General features: G+C 28.9%; 2 protein-coding genes across 5 annotated transcripts in view; one reads left to right on the top strand and one right to left on the bottom strand.

Moving 5' to 3' along the window:
* LOC145743114 (low-density lipoprotein receptor-related protein 1-like) overlaps positions 1-15,507 on the bottom strand; it is a 54,531-nt gene that overhangs the window by 19,262 nt on the left and 19,762 nt on the right. For 2 of the 3 annotated variants that reach the window (XM_082561008.1, XM_082561010.1), the window contains 16 exons: positions 14,771-14,900; positions 14,295-14,445; positions 13,871-14,054; positions 13,133-13,274; positions 12,624-12,760; positions 12,302-12,421; positions 11,658-11,775; positions 11,412-11,508; positions 10,839-11,051; positions 10,200-10,348; positions 9,639-9,793; positions 9,251-9,346; positions 8,935-9,032; positions 8,550-8,706; positions 7,928-8,111; positions 324-534 (listed from right to left, as the gene is read on the bottom strand). In XM_082561008.1, the coding sequence (XP_082417134.1) occupies positions 324-534; positions 7,928-8,111; positions 8,550-8,706; positions 8,935-9,032; positions 9,251-9,346; positions 9,639-9,793; positions 10,200-10,348; positions 10,839-11,051; positions 11,412-11,508; positions 11,658-11,775; positions 12,302-12,421; positions 12,624-12,760; positions 13,133-13,274; positions 13,871-14,054; positions 14,295-14,445; positions 14,771-14,900 (2,342 nt within the window). The remainder of the gene's footprint in view (positions 1-323; positions 535-7,927; positions 8,112-8,549; positions 8,707-8,934; positions 9,033-9,250; positions 9,347-9,638; positions 9,794-10,199; positions 10,349-10,838; positions 11,052-11,411; positions 11,509-11,657; positions 11,776-12,301; positions 12,422-12,623; positions 12,761-13,132; positions 13,275-13,870; positions 14,055-14,294; positions 14,446-14,770; positions 14,901-15,507) is intronic. The other variant, XM_082561009.1, reaches the window with a different exon arrangement.
* Positions 1,319-7,869, top strand: LOC145743116 (uncharacterized). 2 transcript variants are annotated; one of them, XM_082561013.1, is made up of 11 exons: positions 1,319-1,502; positions 1,724-1,816; positions 3,150-3,646; positions 3,736-3,969; positions 4,056-4,187; positions 4,355-4,479; positions 4,623-4,832; positions 5,019-5,540; positions 5,839-6,047; positions 6,370-6,565; positions 6,980-7,869. In XM_082561013.1, exons 1-11 carry the CDS (start codon positions 1,413-1,415, stop codon positions 7,066-7,068), a joined length of 2,397 nt encoding a protein of 798 aa, XP_082417139.1. In that variant the 5' UTR covers positions 1,319-1,412; the 3' UTR covers positions 7,069-7,869. The 2 variants fall into 2 exon arrangements, with proteins under 2 accessions (XP_082417139.1, XP_082417140.1); XM_082561014.1 differs by lacking the exons at positions 1,319-1,502; positions 1,724-1,816 and adding an exon at positions 2,972-3,016.

Here is a 15,507-nt window from a genome sequence, read left to right as displayed (position 1 = left end):
TTTCAATACCTAAAAAAATATTTTAAAACAAATTTATAAATTAAATTGGTGCTATTGTATAGAAGCTAAAAAATAATTCTTTACTCTCTTTACTATAAAAGGTCCAGGGTTTAATCCCCACTGCTATTAAGTCATAGCACTTTTCAGTAAAGCGCTTTCTGCCAAGCAAACAAAACCATTTGGCAAGTTAATTATCAAGCACAACACCAACAAATATAACTAAAACCACTAGAGGTAAAGGTTTGGCTGTGAAGTCAGTCTTTAAACATAAATAATTAAAACAGATAAAAATTAATAATTACAACAAAAATAATTTATTTTACCTCCCTATTATTTCCATTAAAATCACATCGTTCAATTTTATCTAATTTTGCATCAGCCCAATAAATATATTTCATCACAGAATCAATTGTTAAACCATTAGGAGTAACAATATTTTTCTGAATAATCGTCGTGATGTTTTTTCCACTGGTGGTCGCTCTTAGTATCTTGGGTGCATCGTTGTTCCAATCAGTCCAAAACATCAAGTTCGGACTAAGAAAAAATTATTTAAAATTTATTTTTTATTTTTTTCGGCAAAAATATTAAAAATTTAAAAAATAAATAAATAAATATTTCTTTTGAAATTAAATTAAAAACCTTTAAATATATATAGTAAATTTTGCAAAACCAAATAAAAAAATAACAGCCTAGAAACGTATGAAATGAAATACAAATCATTTATTTACTTAAGTGACAGGCCAGTAGTTAAGTAGATAACTGGTCAATGAATCGCTTTAAGTATGGTCACTTAAGTATTTGGAATTACAAACATAATAGAATAGACGACACGCGCCAAAAACACTTTCAAAAAAAAATTTAATAATTTAACATCAAAACCGTATTTACTATGTTTAAATGTGTATTGTTTTATAACAAGCGTATGCCAGAAATAGTATAGGCAAAATACGCGGCAGTGTATGGGCCTTTAAACGCCTTAATTATTAAGAGAATGTGTTAATATAATTAACCGAACAATTCGATATGTAATATGACGCAAACACGCTGGTTTAAATGCTTTAGAACGGCATACGTGTATTGGTAACCTGATATGTCGACAATAGGGACAAATAGGGCAGATATTTCACCTGTAAAGACGAGAATTAAAAAGACGAATGACATATAGATAAGACGATAGCTAGGCAGTGATATCATTTCAGTTTAAACAGTAAGCATATTATAATATCATATGAACGTTTTAAGAATAAGCTTGGCCAGGTTTTTTTTAAACAAATTTTAAATATTTAAATTTTAACTTGCGTTTTTTTAAAAGCGCTAATGCTATGACAGTCTTCCTTAATAAATAGACAAGTAATAACTTAAAAATATGAATATCTGAAAATTATCTGAAGAAACTAATTATAGAACACAAAATGTCGATGACAAAAAGACAAGTAGCTGAAGAAAGGGAGGTGATTGATTTAATGCAAAACATGGAGAATCCGAACATGAAAAAAATGGAGGTTGGTGACGTAAAATATGACGTAAAATCAAAACTTGTAAAAATAAATTCATTTTGTGCAAAATGATATATTTTTAAATTTTCGTAAAGTATTACGAGTAAAAATTAAAGTTGGTTTCTATTTGGTAAAAGTAAAATTTTATGGTAAAACGAGGCCATTTTTTTAATTTTTGCATATGTTGATTGAATATAATGATGAATAAATTATGATGTGGTATATAGGCTGCGTTAGAGCGAACAAAGCAGCATGGTACTGGATTTGTGCTGACAAGTCAATTCGTTTCAACCAAGCAACGTAAAGCCAACTCGGGAAAGGTGAATTTTTGGATTTATTTGCTCGATTTATAAAAGATTTGATGGTTAAATTTTATTATTAATATTTTTTTTTTTTTTTTTTTTTTTGTATATATCTTTATCCTCGATGTGGGAAAGTCAAATGCGCGACTTAAACATAGAGTAACATCAGTTACTCCGACCCAGTCTCGAGTTGCCTGTGGCAATTTGGGATATTATATAGATTATAATTGCCCGGTAATTATGCTGCTGATTAAGTGCTGGCTCAGCAGGAGTTCACACCGTTTATAGCGCCTTACCCAAAGGCGCTACAGCATGAGAGCAGTGGGGATTGAACCCACGACCTCATTAGTGGTGTAGCAAGTGTTCTTACCACTACACCACGCTGCCGGTCGCTATAAACACTATAGTCGCTATAATCGCTATAAACAATATAAAACAAGTCTAGCATGGGATAGTCTACCTTAAATACGTTTACTGTTTTGTATTGCAAAATAAGTAAGTCACTAAGCAAAAAATAAGTTAATAAGGAAAGGGCACCTCAAAATTATAAAGTATGTAAACTACACAAATTTACTAGTTCAATTGGTTAGATATAAAACAAAATTGAATACAGGAAAGTTTTTCGTCTCGTAGCACTTGATATTTTTTCTCTTTTAGTGGCATTTAATGTTAAACATATATATTATTGTAAGTCGTAAAATAACATAACCTTTGTTACGTTTTAATAAGGCCGCTATGTAAAGCGAGTGACGCTTTAAATAAAATTTCTGTAGTAACAAAGAAACAAGGACTTTTGCGATTATAGCTTTACGGGGTAAAAAAAACTAGAACTTAGTGACTAGGTAAGGAAAAAAATAAATAACATATATACTTGAAAAAAAACTTTTTTTTACGACAAATTTTAGGACATATGGATAATCGACAAAGCATATTGTTACGTTATAACTATGTACAATAAGGTTTAGTTATGTCAATAGTTATAATAGAGATTGTTTGTCTTGTATGTTAGGATAAGCTTATCGTGTAGGACTGTAGGCTTAAAACTAGTTCATAAACTTTATGTGAGAAATATGAAAGTGTAAATAAAAATCTCGCGCTGCCTTAGTTACAGACTTACATAGGTAAAGCACACAGTCAATAGATTAACTACACACGTTTTATAGGAAATCTAGTGCGTTAAAATACTAGTTTTTAGGTTACCTTCTTTTTTTTACAAACGTAAGACTAGTTTAATTACTGACCTAGTGTTTTTAAGGAAAGATAGCTGTGATAACAAAATATTTACGTCTAATTCTTAGTTAAATACGTACTGTTAAATTTAATATTCTACATTTATTGTAATTAAACACAGAGACGAAGTGGTTCTGCCCAACTTCCTATGGTGATAGGTTCACCAATTGGCACACCACCTCCATCACGTAAGTCATCTCCCTCGCCTACTCTACACAGTCGAAATAGAAGCGCAAAGCGGCAACAAAAACCGAGCCCAGAAGACGACAGCATACCACAAACTTACCTTACCGAGTACCTTCAAAAACCGTTTAAAGTTGACATGGCGGTCCAAAGTAACGAAGACGATTTAAATGACCTTGTTTTGCCTAAACCACCGCCTGCCTCGCCTGAACAGCGTTCTGAACAAGGCAATCCAGTTGAGATAAATGATATAGAAAACACGAATCCAGATGCAGAAAAAATTGGCAAAATTTCAAAAACTGAGAACGAAAGCAGAGAGCTTACGCCACAGCGTTCTCCGTTTTTTGAAACCGAGGCTACACTAACTGAACAAATTTCAGAGAAACAGAAAATAAAATCTGAGAAAAAAGAAAAGCGACTGAAAAACAGAATTTCGTAAGATATTTACAATTTTTGTTATATTACATATAACTATAAGATGAGGCTTACTGATAAATTTTATCTATTTGTCCTTTTTTACTTAGAGCTGCAAAGTTTGCAAGATTAGGCTTATCCCAAAGACCAGAGCAGTTCACAATTCGACCCCGGACCCCTAAAATATCAAGAAACTCTGAACCCATACCATCAAATATTTACATAACAAGAATACCCAAAGTGGGGGGGTTAATAAAATCCCCCTTTTATGCACAGGTCGATGTACCGAAGGGTTCTTTGAGGGGCGATGTCATCTTGAAATTTGAAACTCAAAATTTTAAAAGGTTGAAAATTAGATTTTAAATTTCTTAATGGGATCATGTATTAGTTGGTTAATGTATTTATTTAAAATTGTTGTTTTTTTGTTTAGTGCTAAATTGGATCTATCTGAAAATGATAAGCTGTGCAGTTATGTTATTGATATGAACATGAACCCAACGACATATAGCTTACACAAAGAAGCAACAGTTAAAATGAGAATCTTGGAGGAATGTATTAACAAGTAAATTCTTTTAAGAGCCCAGGATTTGGTTCCTAATAGTCTAATTTTTTTGTATACAAAAATTATCATACAAATATGTGGTAAATAAAAAAGTTTTGCAAGAATGTGTAAATCAATTTATAATTTAACTTAAACTATTTTTTGTATTAAATTATGATTTGTTTTAGAAATGAAGATGTAGTAATTCTTGCTGCTCGCCATTTTCAGTGGGCAAGGGTCCCAACTAAAATAGAGAGTAGAAGTGTAGGAGGTGATCTACATTATTACGCCACAACCAAAACACAATATCTAGGTACCAAACTCTAAAACAAAATCTACCAGGGTATAAAAAAAAGAACCAACATATTTTTAGTACAAAAAAATAAAAAAATTTTTATTGTAACTAGTCCTTAATTTTTTAGTGCTTTAACTTTAATTTATTGTATTTTGTGTTAGGTAAGTATGCTGTCATTACAACACAGAGATTAGACCGATTTGTTGTTACAAAATCCGGTGGGACATTGTTTTCTACAATCGAACCACTTATAACAATAAAACTGGAAGAAAAAGCAGTCAAGAAAATACCGCATGTTGTTGAGTTGGCAGTGGCAAAATGCAGAAACGATGCAGTTTTTAGGACTAGTAAAGAAATTCAAAACTTCCAAGGTATTGTTGAAATATTTGGTAGGGATTTTAGCACTTTATTTTTTAAATGCACTATTTTGGTGGGTATGGCCAATGGGATAATTTTTGTGGTACGGGACTTTAACAAAATTGTCCAAAATTTTAAACAACTTGATTTATATAATAAATAAATAAAAGGCTGATTACTTAAAAAAACACCGTTTTTAGATGTAGAGGGACAACTTGTGGCATCTAGTCCGTTTATTGACATAACCAAAGCAACTATGGGTCGTAGTGGCTTGCTTAGCGATGGAATAACACTACCAAGTGCTGTAAGACTTACTGTTCCAATTACGAGCGCCGCGGAAAAAGATACCCCAGAAAACAAAGGCAAGAAAGCAACACATTCATGGGACCAACCAGAAATTAGAATCCTAAAACGCCAGCCATTGTGGTTAGAGAAAAAATTTGGCAGACAGCAAGAAAGGCTACCCGGCATGTGGGAAGACATCACAGCCAAACAAAACATTCCTCTAAACCCAATTGCTGTACAGAATGGAGAAGCTGTTATGTTCAATTCAACAGTTCCTAGCCAGTTTATGGTCCTTGTTTTCGATAAAGGATCAAAGAAAGCACAATCGGGTAGAAGTGTGGCTATTGATGAACTGTGTGAAGTGATAACTGAGCACAACAGATACTGTAATGTGTCAGTGATTATGCATCAGCGAAACTCACAGCCGGAGATAATAAGTAAATAAATTGAGTGCTTGAGTAGTAATTCCCAAACAGTATTTTTTTTTAACTTTTTAATAAGTAAGTTTATTGCGATTCCAATTTAAACAGCAGTTCTAATTGTAACCATTGGAATAAGGATCAAGAGTTATATCAGGCACAAAACAAAATTAGTTGAATTTTTAGTGAAAATTAAACAAAAATATCCAAAATCTTAAAAAATTTTTAAGAGCTTTGCAAAAAATTTAATATTTTGGAATGCTTGTTTAAAGCAAAAAAGCTTTCACAAAAATTCAAATATTTTTTGTTTTACCAGGTGTTCACTTAGTACCTGATCATGCTCAGGTTCTTATCTGTGATGCTATGTCTCAAGAAGGGGATTGGAAATTAGTTGGAAAGAAGAAGGGGTTAATGTTGAAAGAACGCCAATGTGTAGAAATGACATTCAAGGGAGGAATTCAACTAACTGTAAACCAAATTGAACCCGAGATTCAGTTTAATAGTAGAAGATGGCAAGGTTGCCAAGTAAGTGTTTAAACTTTTGAGTTTTAGCAATATCAAATTTAAAATCCAAATTTAATTTAGTGCCATTGTAAAGGTATAAAGCCTTATAATAGATATATCTATTCTGGTGCTTAGAATTTGTTCATTAAATCATTTGGATTTCAGATTAAAAATTTGACCAAAAAATTTTGAAATTTAAAAGAATATCAAATTCTTATAAATTTAATGCCATAGTAAAAATATTTATCCTTTTAATAGATATATCCATACTGGTGTTTAAAATTTGTTTCGAAATCATTAGGAACAAATTAAATTTCTTTATTTTTACATTTTTTATATTTAGTTTCAACTCGAGGCAACAGAAGAAGCATTCATGGATGACCATTTAAGAAATTTTAATGGTTGGGTTGACTTTAAATTACAACTTGAAAATGAAAACGAAAAAGATCAACTTGTTTTGCACACTATATATGTGACATTGCCTCGAGATCGGGCAAAACCATACAAACCAGTTGTTATAGAAACCCCAATGCCAAAAGGTAATAAAAAATAAAATCTATATATAATAAAGCATATTGGACAAATGTTGAATTAGTAGCCCTGTAAAAGAAAAAAACTGCCACTTGTGGAGCAAATATCGTGGACAAGTTTTGTTTGGGAGTTGCAACCATATTACAACAACTAAAATCCTGATTTTAGGGCAGACTATCAATTAGAAAAAAACAATGTTACTAGGAACTACATCAAAAACCCTATCTATTATATATTTCCTATGTTTTCAACTTTTTCTTGTGCAGAAAAACAAATCCAAATGTAAAAACATGCTAAAAAATTCAACCCATTTAACACAAAACCCTGCAAACTAAAAAGAACACTATTTTAAACCCTTAAATCGCAAACAGATATTTAAAAAACAATAATTTTGAAATATTAAATCAATTTACTTAATACAGTGACTGTATTCCGCGAATACAAGCTCAAGTGGATGAAAAATCTTTCCAATGCAGAAAAGGAAAAATACAAGGAAATCAACACCCCTTGAATACAACTAACACTTGGTCAAAACACCTCCAATTTATTACGCTTAACTTTTTTATGTGTATCTAGCCCTAAAACCTTGCAGTTTAGAAGTTACGCCTTAAGACCATGGGCGTCGATCCAAAATTTTTTTTTACTAATGTTGGGGGTGCCAAAAAAAGTAACGTATTTTCTAAAAAAAAAACGTTTTAAAGTGCTCATAATTCGTTTAGCTTTTCTAAAATAGATTATAAATAGTCTTAATCTTAATGTTCGCAACGATAGCAGACCACGTTGGTTTTTAACCAACGGAAGTACAATTATTACGTAAAATAAGGCACTGGACAATCGGTATTTGTTTTGCAATAATTCCAGTTTTACACAATCTACAACGTGGCACGCAGAAAATGCTATTTTGATTAACATTTGTAAAGTACTTAGCGACATTCCAAGTATTTATTATCGTGAAATTTTTTAGATCGCGTATATAACTATCCGTTTTTACACCAAAAATGCAAAATTTTGCAAATATTCTAAGGGTGCCACATATATTCAGCACTTGATAAAATTAAAAGTGAGGGTGCACCCCCAGGATCGACGCCAGTGCTTAAGACAGTTTATGCATAAAAAAAATTAGTTTTTGCAAATCCTTTTATAGAATCAAAAATAGAAATAAATTTGTAAAATTACAAATCCAGGCCTCCATTTAAATAAAACTGTTTAAAATCAAACATTTTTACAAAAATTTGGTTATATTTATTTTTCACTGTTTTTGCATTTAGTGATACCCTTTAACACATTCCGTTTTTTTTTAAGTTAATTTTTTTGTTGCACTTACGTTAGTTCTGACATTTTTACAATAAAAAATATGTATTGTTACTAACCTTTCACATATGTATAACCCGAGAGCTCTTAAACGGTCACCAGGTGCAGTGCTGGGTACAACTGTCTGAATCGTTGAATTAGGTTGATTAAGATTATATTTTTTGATTGATTGGGTTAATGAAGTGGTCCAATAAAGAGCATTCTCAATCTGATGGTAAGCCATTCCTTCCACCCAGCTGCCAGCTAGAATTCCCCAAAAAAATATACATTAAAAAAATATTATTAGCATTCAATTCCAAGGCATTTTTAAAAATGGTAATTAATTTTTAAATAGGCATTTTTAACAATGGTAATTAATTTTTAAATATAATTTTTAAATAGGCATTTTTAAAAATGGTAATTAATTTTAAATAAAATATAGCCTATATATATAAAACTTTTAATTTAATTAGGATTTTTAATAATTAAAGTAAAATAAATGTTAAACTGATAATATTCATATAAATGTGTAATTTTTAAGACAATAAGGGTTAATAAAAATCTTACGGCATAAAATCTCATTTAACCTAACTTTCCAATTCAGAAAAAAAAACTTGAATACATCAGTTAACAAATAGAAAAGCCCGTTAAATATAGTTTCATATCATATGTATATAAACCTGAAAAATTTTAAGAACTTACTATTACGTTCCACTACTGTGGTTATTTCCATGTAATTGGGACTTTTATAGTTGGTGTTAATGGAGTAAATTGTCATAATAGTCATATCACTGTAGAACAATCTTCCACCATTGTAATCCATTGCCATAACTATTACAGATTCCATTTTGTCTGCATTCTAAAAATAACAGAAAATTGTTTTTTTATCAAAACAACAGAAATTTAAAAAAATTTAAAATTGGTAAATAAGCACCAAATAAGAAACATAGTAAGGGGTCCTGGGTTCAATTACCACTGCTTTCACATTGTGGCATAAGCACCAAAATATGAGATGCATTTACAAATTATAAAAATTTAAAACCACAGAAATTTTAAATTTAATGTGTAAAAATTGTTTTCTATATACCTTAACAACTGGAATGGGTTCATTATAGCTCATAGGATCACTAACATCAACGCTATGTAAGGAGGTTCGCTCAGAATATACAAGATACTTATCAAACGCTGTTAAAAAAAGACAAAAATTTTTGTTATTGTAAACCAAAAATTGTATCAGTAATTTTTAAATGGAATAGTTTGCTAATAAAGGGTTATTAAGTAATTTATTTGAAACAACAAAAAAAGAATGTGTTTGTTGGTTTTAGATTTTTTTACACAGAAAATTAATGTTACTTATTTGATTCAAGTCCATTCTTGTATATAAAATTTTTTTAATTACTTACCACTGCAGGTTTTATTAGCTGGATTCAATACACCATGCATACATGCACATTTTATTTGACTAGTTTCTATGTAAAAACATAGTTGCTCACAACCTCCTAAAACAATACATAAATTTGAATATGTAAAATAATTAAATCTGAAACATACAAAGAATAGATAAACATTATTATAAAATAAGGCACCTTTTTCTAATAAAATTTTATAATAAAGCAATAATATCTAATAAAATAGTAAATGCAACTAAAAAGAGGAATATAAAAAGGCCATCAACAAAGTCAAATTCAAAATAAAATATTTAGAAAAACAAAGAATGCCTTTAAGTATAATTTTTTTATTGTAAAAAACAACAATTTTCTTAAATTCTACATGTTATTTTATGTTGCATACCATTATTAACTGAACATAGATTGGTGCCAAGCTGGCGTTGTTGGCTATATACAACAGCATCAAGTAAGTTTGAACCAAGGCCTGAAGAAAGTCTTTGTATATTAGAACAACCATCGGTAACATTGCAAGAACTGATAGAGCCTCCTTCATAAACACTAACATAAAAAAAGAAAAAAAATCTTATAAAATTAGATTGAGTCAATGCTCAATTTTAAATTTTTTAGGGATTTTTTAGTGCTTGGCTGCATCTGCAACCTACAAGTAAAAATATAACCAAATTTTAAGTAAACTTTTTAACATGAACAATTTTAACAGTAGGTTAACCTTAGTGGTATAGGTATAGTTTTAAGTTTATAAAATTACAAAAAAAGTCTTATAGAGTCTGCTAACCACTAAACAGCAGGTCTTACATTGAAAAAGGTCAACTACCTATAGGTTATAAAATTTAAAGAAAAGGATTTATTAGTAAAATTTTATACCAACTCTGGCAAAACACATAAACGTCAAAAAAATCTTTTAAGAAATAGAAGTAAAATAAAAAAAAAAGTAACTTCGACTAACCTATCGGTCCAATATAATATTCCATCATAAAAAGTGATCCCAAAAGTTCTTTTTTGATTAATTGTGATCACCTCTGCAGGAATCCCCCCATTAATATTTACCGAAAATATCTTGTCCTGTTTTGCATCACACCAATACACTAAATTATTCTGCAATGTAAAAAAATAAAATTATATAAAATTATAAAATTGTTTTGTAATATATATTTTTACACTAAAAAAATAGGGCAATCATTTAAAAAAAGAGGGCAATCAACAATAATATTATTTTATTTTTTTAATATTTATTTATCCTTGATGTGGAAAGGTCAACTTCACAACCTAAACACAAAGTAACATCCGTTACCACAACCAAGTCTCAAGTTGTCTTTGGTAGATTAGAATAATATAAATTATAATCGCCCAAAAACTAAGCTGCTGATTAAGTGTTGGCTTAGCGGAAGTTCATACCGTTTATAGCATCTTATTTAAGAGGGTATTTTATTATTAAAATATGTTCTAAAATTAATATATATTTTATATAACAAATTTTATAAAAAACTGTCAGTAATTTGCAACAATAGTTATGTTATTTTTTAACAAATGACCACATAAAAAACAAATTTTAGAATTTATTTACTCTAAAATAAAAAAATCTCACATTATAATCAATAGTAAGTCCATTAGGCCACCCAGAACTTTTTACAATTTGAACTGGATTTGATCCATCCAATGTCATTTTTAAAATACCCCCTGAGGAGTCCGCCCAATCAGTTGCGAACAATAGCCCAAGACCCGGGGCAACTGCAAGACCCCTTAACTTGTCACCCCCTTTGTAAATAACGTAGGGGTATTTTTGGTTCAAATTGATAACCTGAAAATGTAAAATTTTGTTTTTTAAGAAAAAATGGTAAAAAAATTAACATTGCAAAATAATACATAACACAAATAGACATTTCTTTTGCAAACTCTTTGAAGTTCATGAAATTTTTTACATTTTATATTTTTATTACATTTTATTTACATTTTTTAAAGGCTGACAGTACAACTTAGATATAAGACATATGCTATCCAAGCCCAATCTTAACCTTCGTCATATTAGGATAATATTTGGTTCAACAGAAGATGCTGACATATATGTACTGAAGGATATATGGTGTCCCGTATATGGTGTCCCAATGAGTATCTAGCCTATTTGTTTTAATAAATAACTATAAATTTAAGTAAAACATACCTTAATTTGATCTAATCCAGGATCAGTCCAATAAATATTATTTGCCATCCAATCCACAGCCAACCCTTCATAATTCTCATTTAATAAACTCAAGCTACTAAAAAATACCAAAATAAATTATTTTAAATTATTTAATAATTTTGTTTTTATTTTAAACAATGAGAATTAAAAAAAAAATTGTGGGCTGACTATATAAACCACATTGTAAATATAAGTAATTAAGTTTTCATTAAAATAATCTGTTACCTTTCTAAAGATGTTGGGTCAGAGAGGGATGAATAAATATCAGTCATTTGTGAAGTTTTTCTGTTGTAAGATCTTATTTTATTCTTTTTTGCATCCACCCAAATGATAAGATTCTTTGCTAAAATTTGGTTAAAAATATTAAAAAGTTTCAAACTAAATTTTTTTAATACGAAACTAACCAATAGAATTAAAAGTATAGTTCAAAAAAATGTGTAGTTGGTAGAACACTTGGCCTTACTACACAAGATTTTCCATACTATCCCAAACTGCCTTAAGCAATACAAAGTGGTTAAGATTAAAAACAATATGTTAAGGAAATGAAGTTAACCTTTCCACATCAAGGGTAAAATATTCCCTCAAAAAAACTCTTGAAAAGCATGTAAACAACAGAGTAGTTATAAAACTACAATAAACAACTACCAAAATAGAGTTGAATTTGTATTACATAAAGTTATCACAAAAAAGGTATTCCGGCAGAAGAAACTTATAGCAATAAAACAAATAATTGTTAAGAAAGCTAAAGCAAGGAAAGTAATTTTTAGGAGATAACTGTCAGGCAGACTTATTTGGGGGGTCAATTTCTCTAGTTATTTGGGGTCAATTTCTCTAAGGATTTAAACAAAATATTTTTTGAGATTTTTTACCTGCAAGAAAATCCAATCCGAATGAGTTAACATCGATTGGAACCATCGCTTCATTATCAGTGTTTAAGCTAATTCCATGCATTGAATTTCCAAGCGAATACAGCAAAAATTTTTCAGTGCCTAAATAAAATTGTACAAATAAAAACTTTAAAAAGTAATGAGTGCTCTAAAAAAATAATTAATGCCTAAAAAAAAAATTAGACTGTTTCATTTATATTTAAATATAAACCTTTATTTAGATCATAAAACCAGTTTTTATAAAATTAAAAAAATGATATTTTTACCAACTTATTTTAATATCCTTTAAATAAATATTTCTTACTTTGGCAAGCTGATGTGTCAACAGTTTGGGGTATAAATCCAACACTGCAGACACATCTAAAAGTTCTTGGATTTGGATATTGGCCTGGTAAACATATCTGTTCACAACCTCCATTATGTAACATGCATGGCATATAACTAAAAATATTAGGAATTTTACTTATGTTTAATTTAAAAACCTTCAGAATAAAATAAAAAAACTGTAACCGGCGGTGTGTGAACAAAAAATTATGGGCAAACAGTAGTTGCAACAGCATGTAGGGTGCCAAATTAACTAGTATAACAAAAAAATTTTTTTTTTTTAATTTTTTAAATATGATCAAAACATACTGTGATTTTTAAGTTCAAAAAATTCATAAATTAGGCAAAAAATTAAAAACAAAAACACAATATTTAAAAATCATTAACCAATAGTATAAATTATTTACGTTAATACACAAATAATTTTTTTTCCCGTTGAAATAAAACTAATAAATTAGTAATGAATAACTAAAATAAAGTTTTAGTTACATGTTATTATCTATGTGCTCTTCTCTATTAATATTTGAAGCATTATATAACACCATGTCTTTGATTGGTTGAATATATCTTTGAAATTCAGATTTAAATTGACCATCTTGTTTGGTTGCTTTATACAAGGCACCACCGTGAGCTATTGAAAAAAATTATATTTCAAAAATAATTAAAATCTGTACTAATAAATAGTAAATGTTTTTAAATTTTCAGATAATTAAAATTTTTAAATATACAGTTTTCAAACAGATTAAAAAATATAATATAAAATTGTTATACCAATTTTTAAACTTTTTTATGGAAAAAAGATGTTAAAAATGTAGTTTAGGTTAAACTTGACATGATAGTTTTAATGATTCTTTAAAAATATATTCAATGACCCCGATAATGATACCCGATTTTTGGCAAATACTACTTTTTGCCAAACAATAAAATGTTAAAAATCACCTTCTATTATTTAAAACTTATTGACCAAAAAAAACACATTTTAAAAACAACAAAAAATGTTAGAAGTATTTTCCAGTGAAGGGGTTAGGGTATGTCAAAATTACTAAAAATGTCTTACTGTTAATAAAATGATATTTTCTGTCATATGGTTTTTGTTTAAATGTCCATATTGTTGAACGCTTTTTTACCATATGACAGTAATTGGTCTAAAACAGTTTACACTTTTTTGATACACAACCTTTGTCTTAAAAAATGTCAATTCATTAACAATAATTTTTCCTTTTTTACCATTTTTTTCTCTGTAAATCCAATAAGTGTTATCAGATAGAACCACTTTAGTTGCACGAATGGTATGAAAAATGATGGACCATGAATTGCCATAGTTATATGCCTCAACAACCAGTCCATCTTCTACACAGTATACTGAACCATTTGCAAAAATCATATCGGTGACATTTTTCAAATTTGCAATCTAAAAACAAAATTTTTACAAGTTTTAAACAAAGATAGTATAATAAACCCTTAATATAATCATAAAAATATATGGAAAATGACAAAAATTGTATTTTATTAATAAAACAAAGAGTTTAAAACATATTGAATATAAATAATTTTAATTTATTGCAATTATTTTAAATTTAAAAAAATTTTACCTATTTAAATATAGTTTAAGCGATTAAATTTATAATTTTTGGTATTTTAAAAAAATTACCTTTTTAAGAGAAGCGCCATCATATGAAACAGAATAAACTCCACTATCACTTGAAATATAAAGAACTGCATTTTTAACATCACAACTTAATAAATTTGGTTGTTTAATATTTTCCCAACCCTGAATATCTTTCTCAAGCCAATATTTGTACCTAAAAATTTTATTAATAACATTAATTCAGGTTTGTTCATTAGTTTAATGCAGAAATTTAAACTTTTATAAAACGTCTTAAGTTAGAAACTCACTGAAGCCCAATAAAAATTACTATTTACTAAAAAATTACTATTTAATTAAAAAAACATTATAAGTGAAAATTTTCATTCATAATAAATTAAAGATATTAAAATTTCAAAAAAATTAATAACAACACTATTGAGAAATTTTCTAATTAAAGCTTGTACTATTGTAAAAAAAATTAATTAAAAAAAATACTAAATCAAGTGATAATTTTGTTTAAAAATGTTTAATAAATTCACCCGCTTTCTTCTAGCAAAACAATTCCAATTTGTGACTTAGTTTTACCCTCAGATTGTTGGTAAGAAGAGGTCATGTAAATTATAAAATTTCTTATCCAGTCTATTACTAAGCCTGTCACATTGTTGGAATCTGAAATCAAAATTTGTTTTAAAATTTAAATTTTTAATTTTGTTTATCCTTTTTGTGAGAAGACCAGCAGCGTGGTGTAGTGGTAAGAACACTTGCTACATCACCATGAGGTTGTGGGTTTAATCCCCACTGCTCTCATGCTGTAGCGCCCTTGAGTAAGGCGATATAAACGGTATGAACTCCTGCTGAGCCAGCACTTAATCAGCAGCATAATTACCAGGCAATTAGAATCTATAATATCCCAAACTGCTAAAGGCAACTCAAGACTGGGTCGGAGTAACAGTTGGTACTCTATGTTTAAGTCGGGCATTCGACTTTCCCACATCAAGGATAAAGATATATACAAAAAAAAGACAAACTTTATTTTAACAAAGCTTAAGTTGTATTTACCAAGTTTTAAATATTGTTTATCTATATACTTACCGAATGTTTTTTAGCTGGAAAAAATCTTAGCAAAATTAGAATCATCTTACTTAAGGACAATATGTTGAAAAACCAGTAGAATTAAACTCAAGACATCTTGCAATAATACCCGGTAAGAAAATATTATTTTTTTCCAAAATTTCAAACTTAATATTATAACACCTCAATTTTTATTGTTTTAAAA

The sequence above is a fragment of the Corella eumyota genome, chromosome 2 (genome assembly GCF_963082875.1).
Source record: "Corella eumyota chromosome 2, kaCorEumy4.1, whole genome shotgun sequence".
Lineage (NCBI taxonomy): Eukaryota > Metazoa > Chordata > Ascidiacea > Phlebobranchia > Corellidae > Corella > Corella eumyota.
This window is presented reverse-complemented; position numbering and strand designations above follow the sequence as displayed.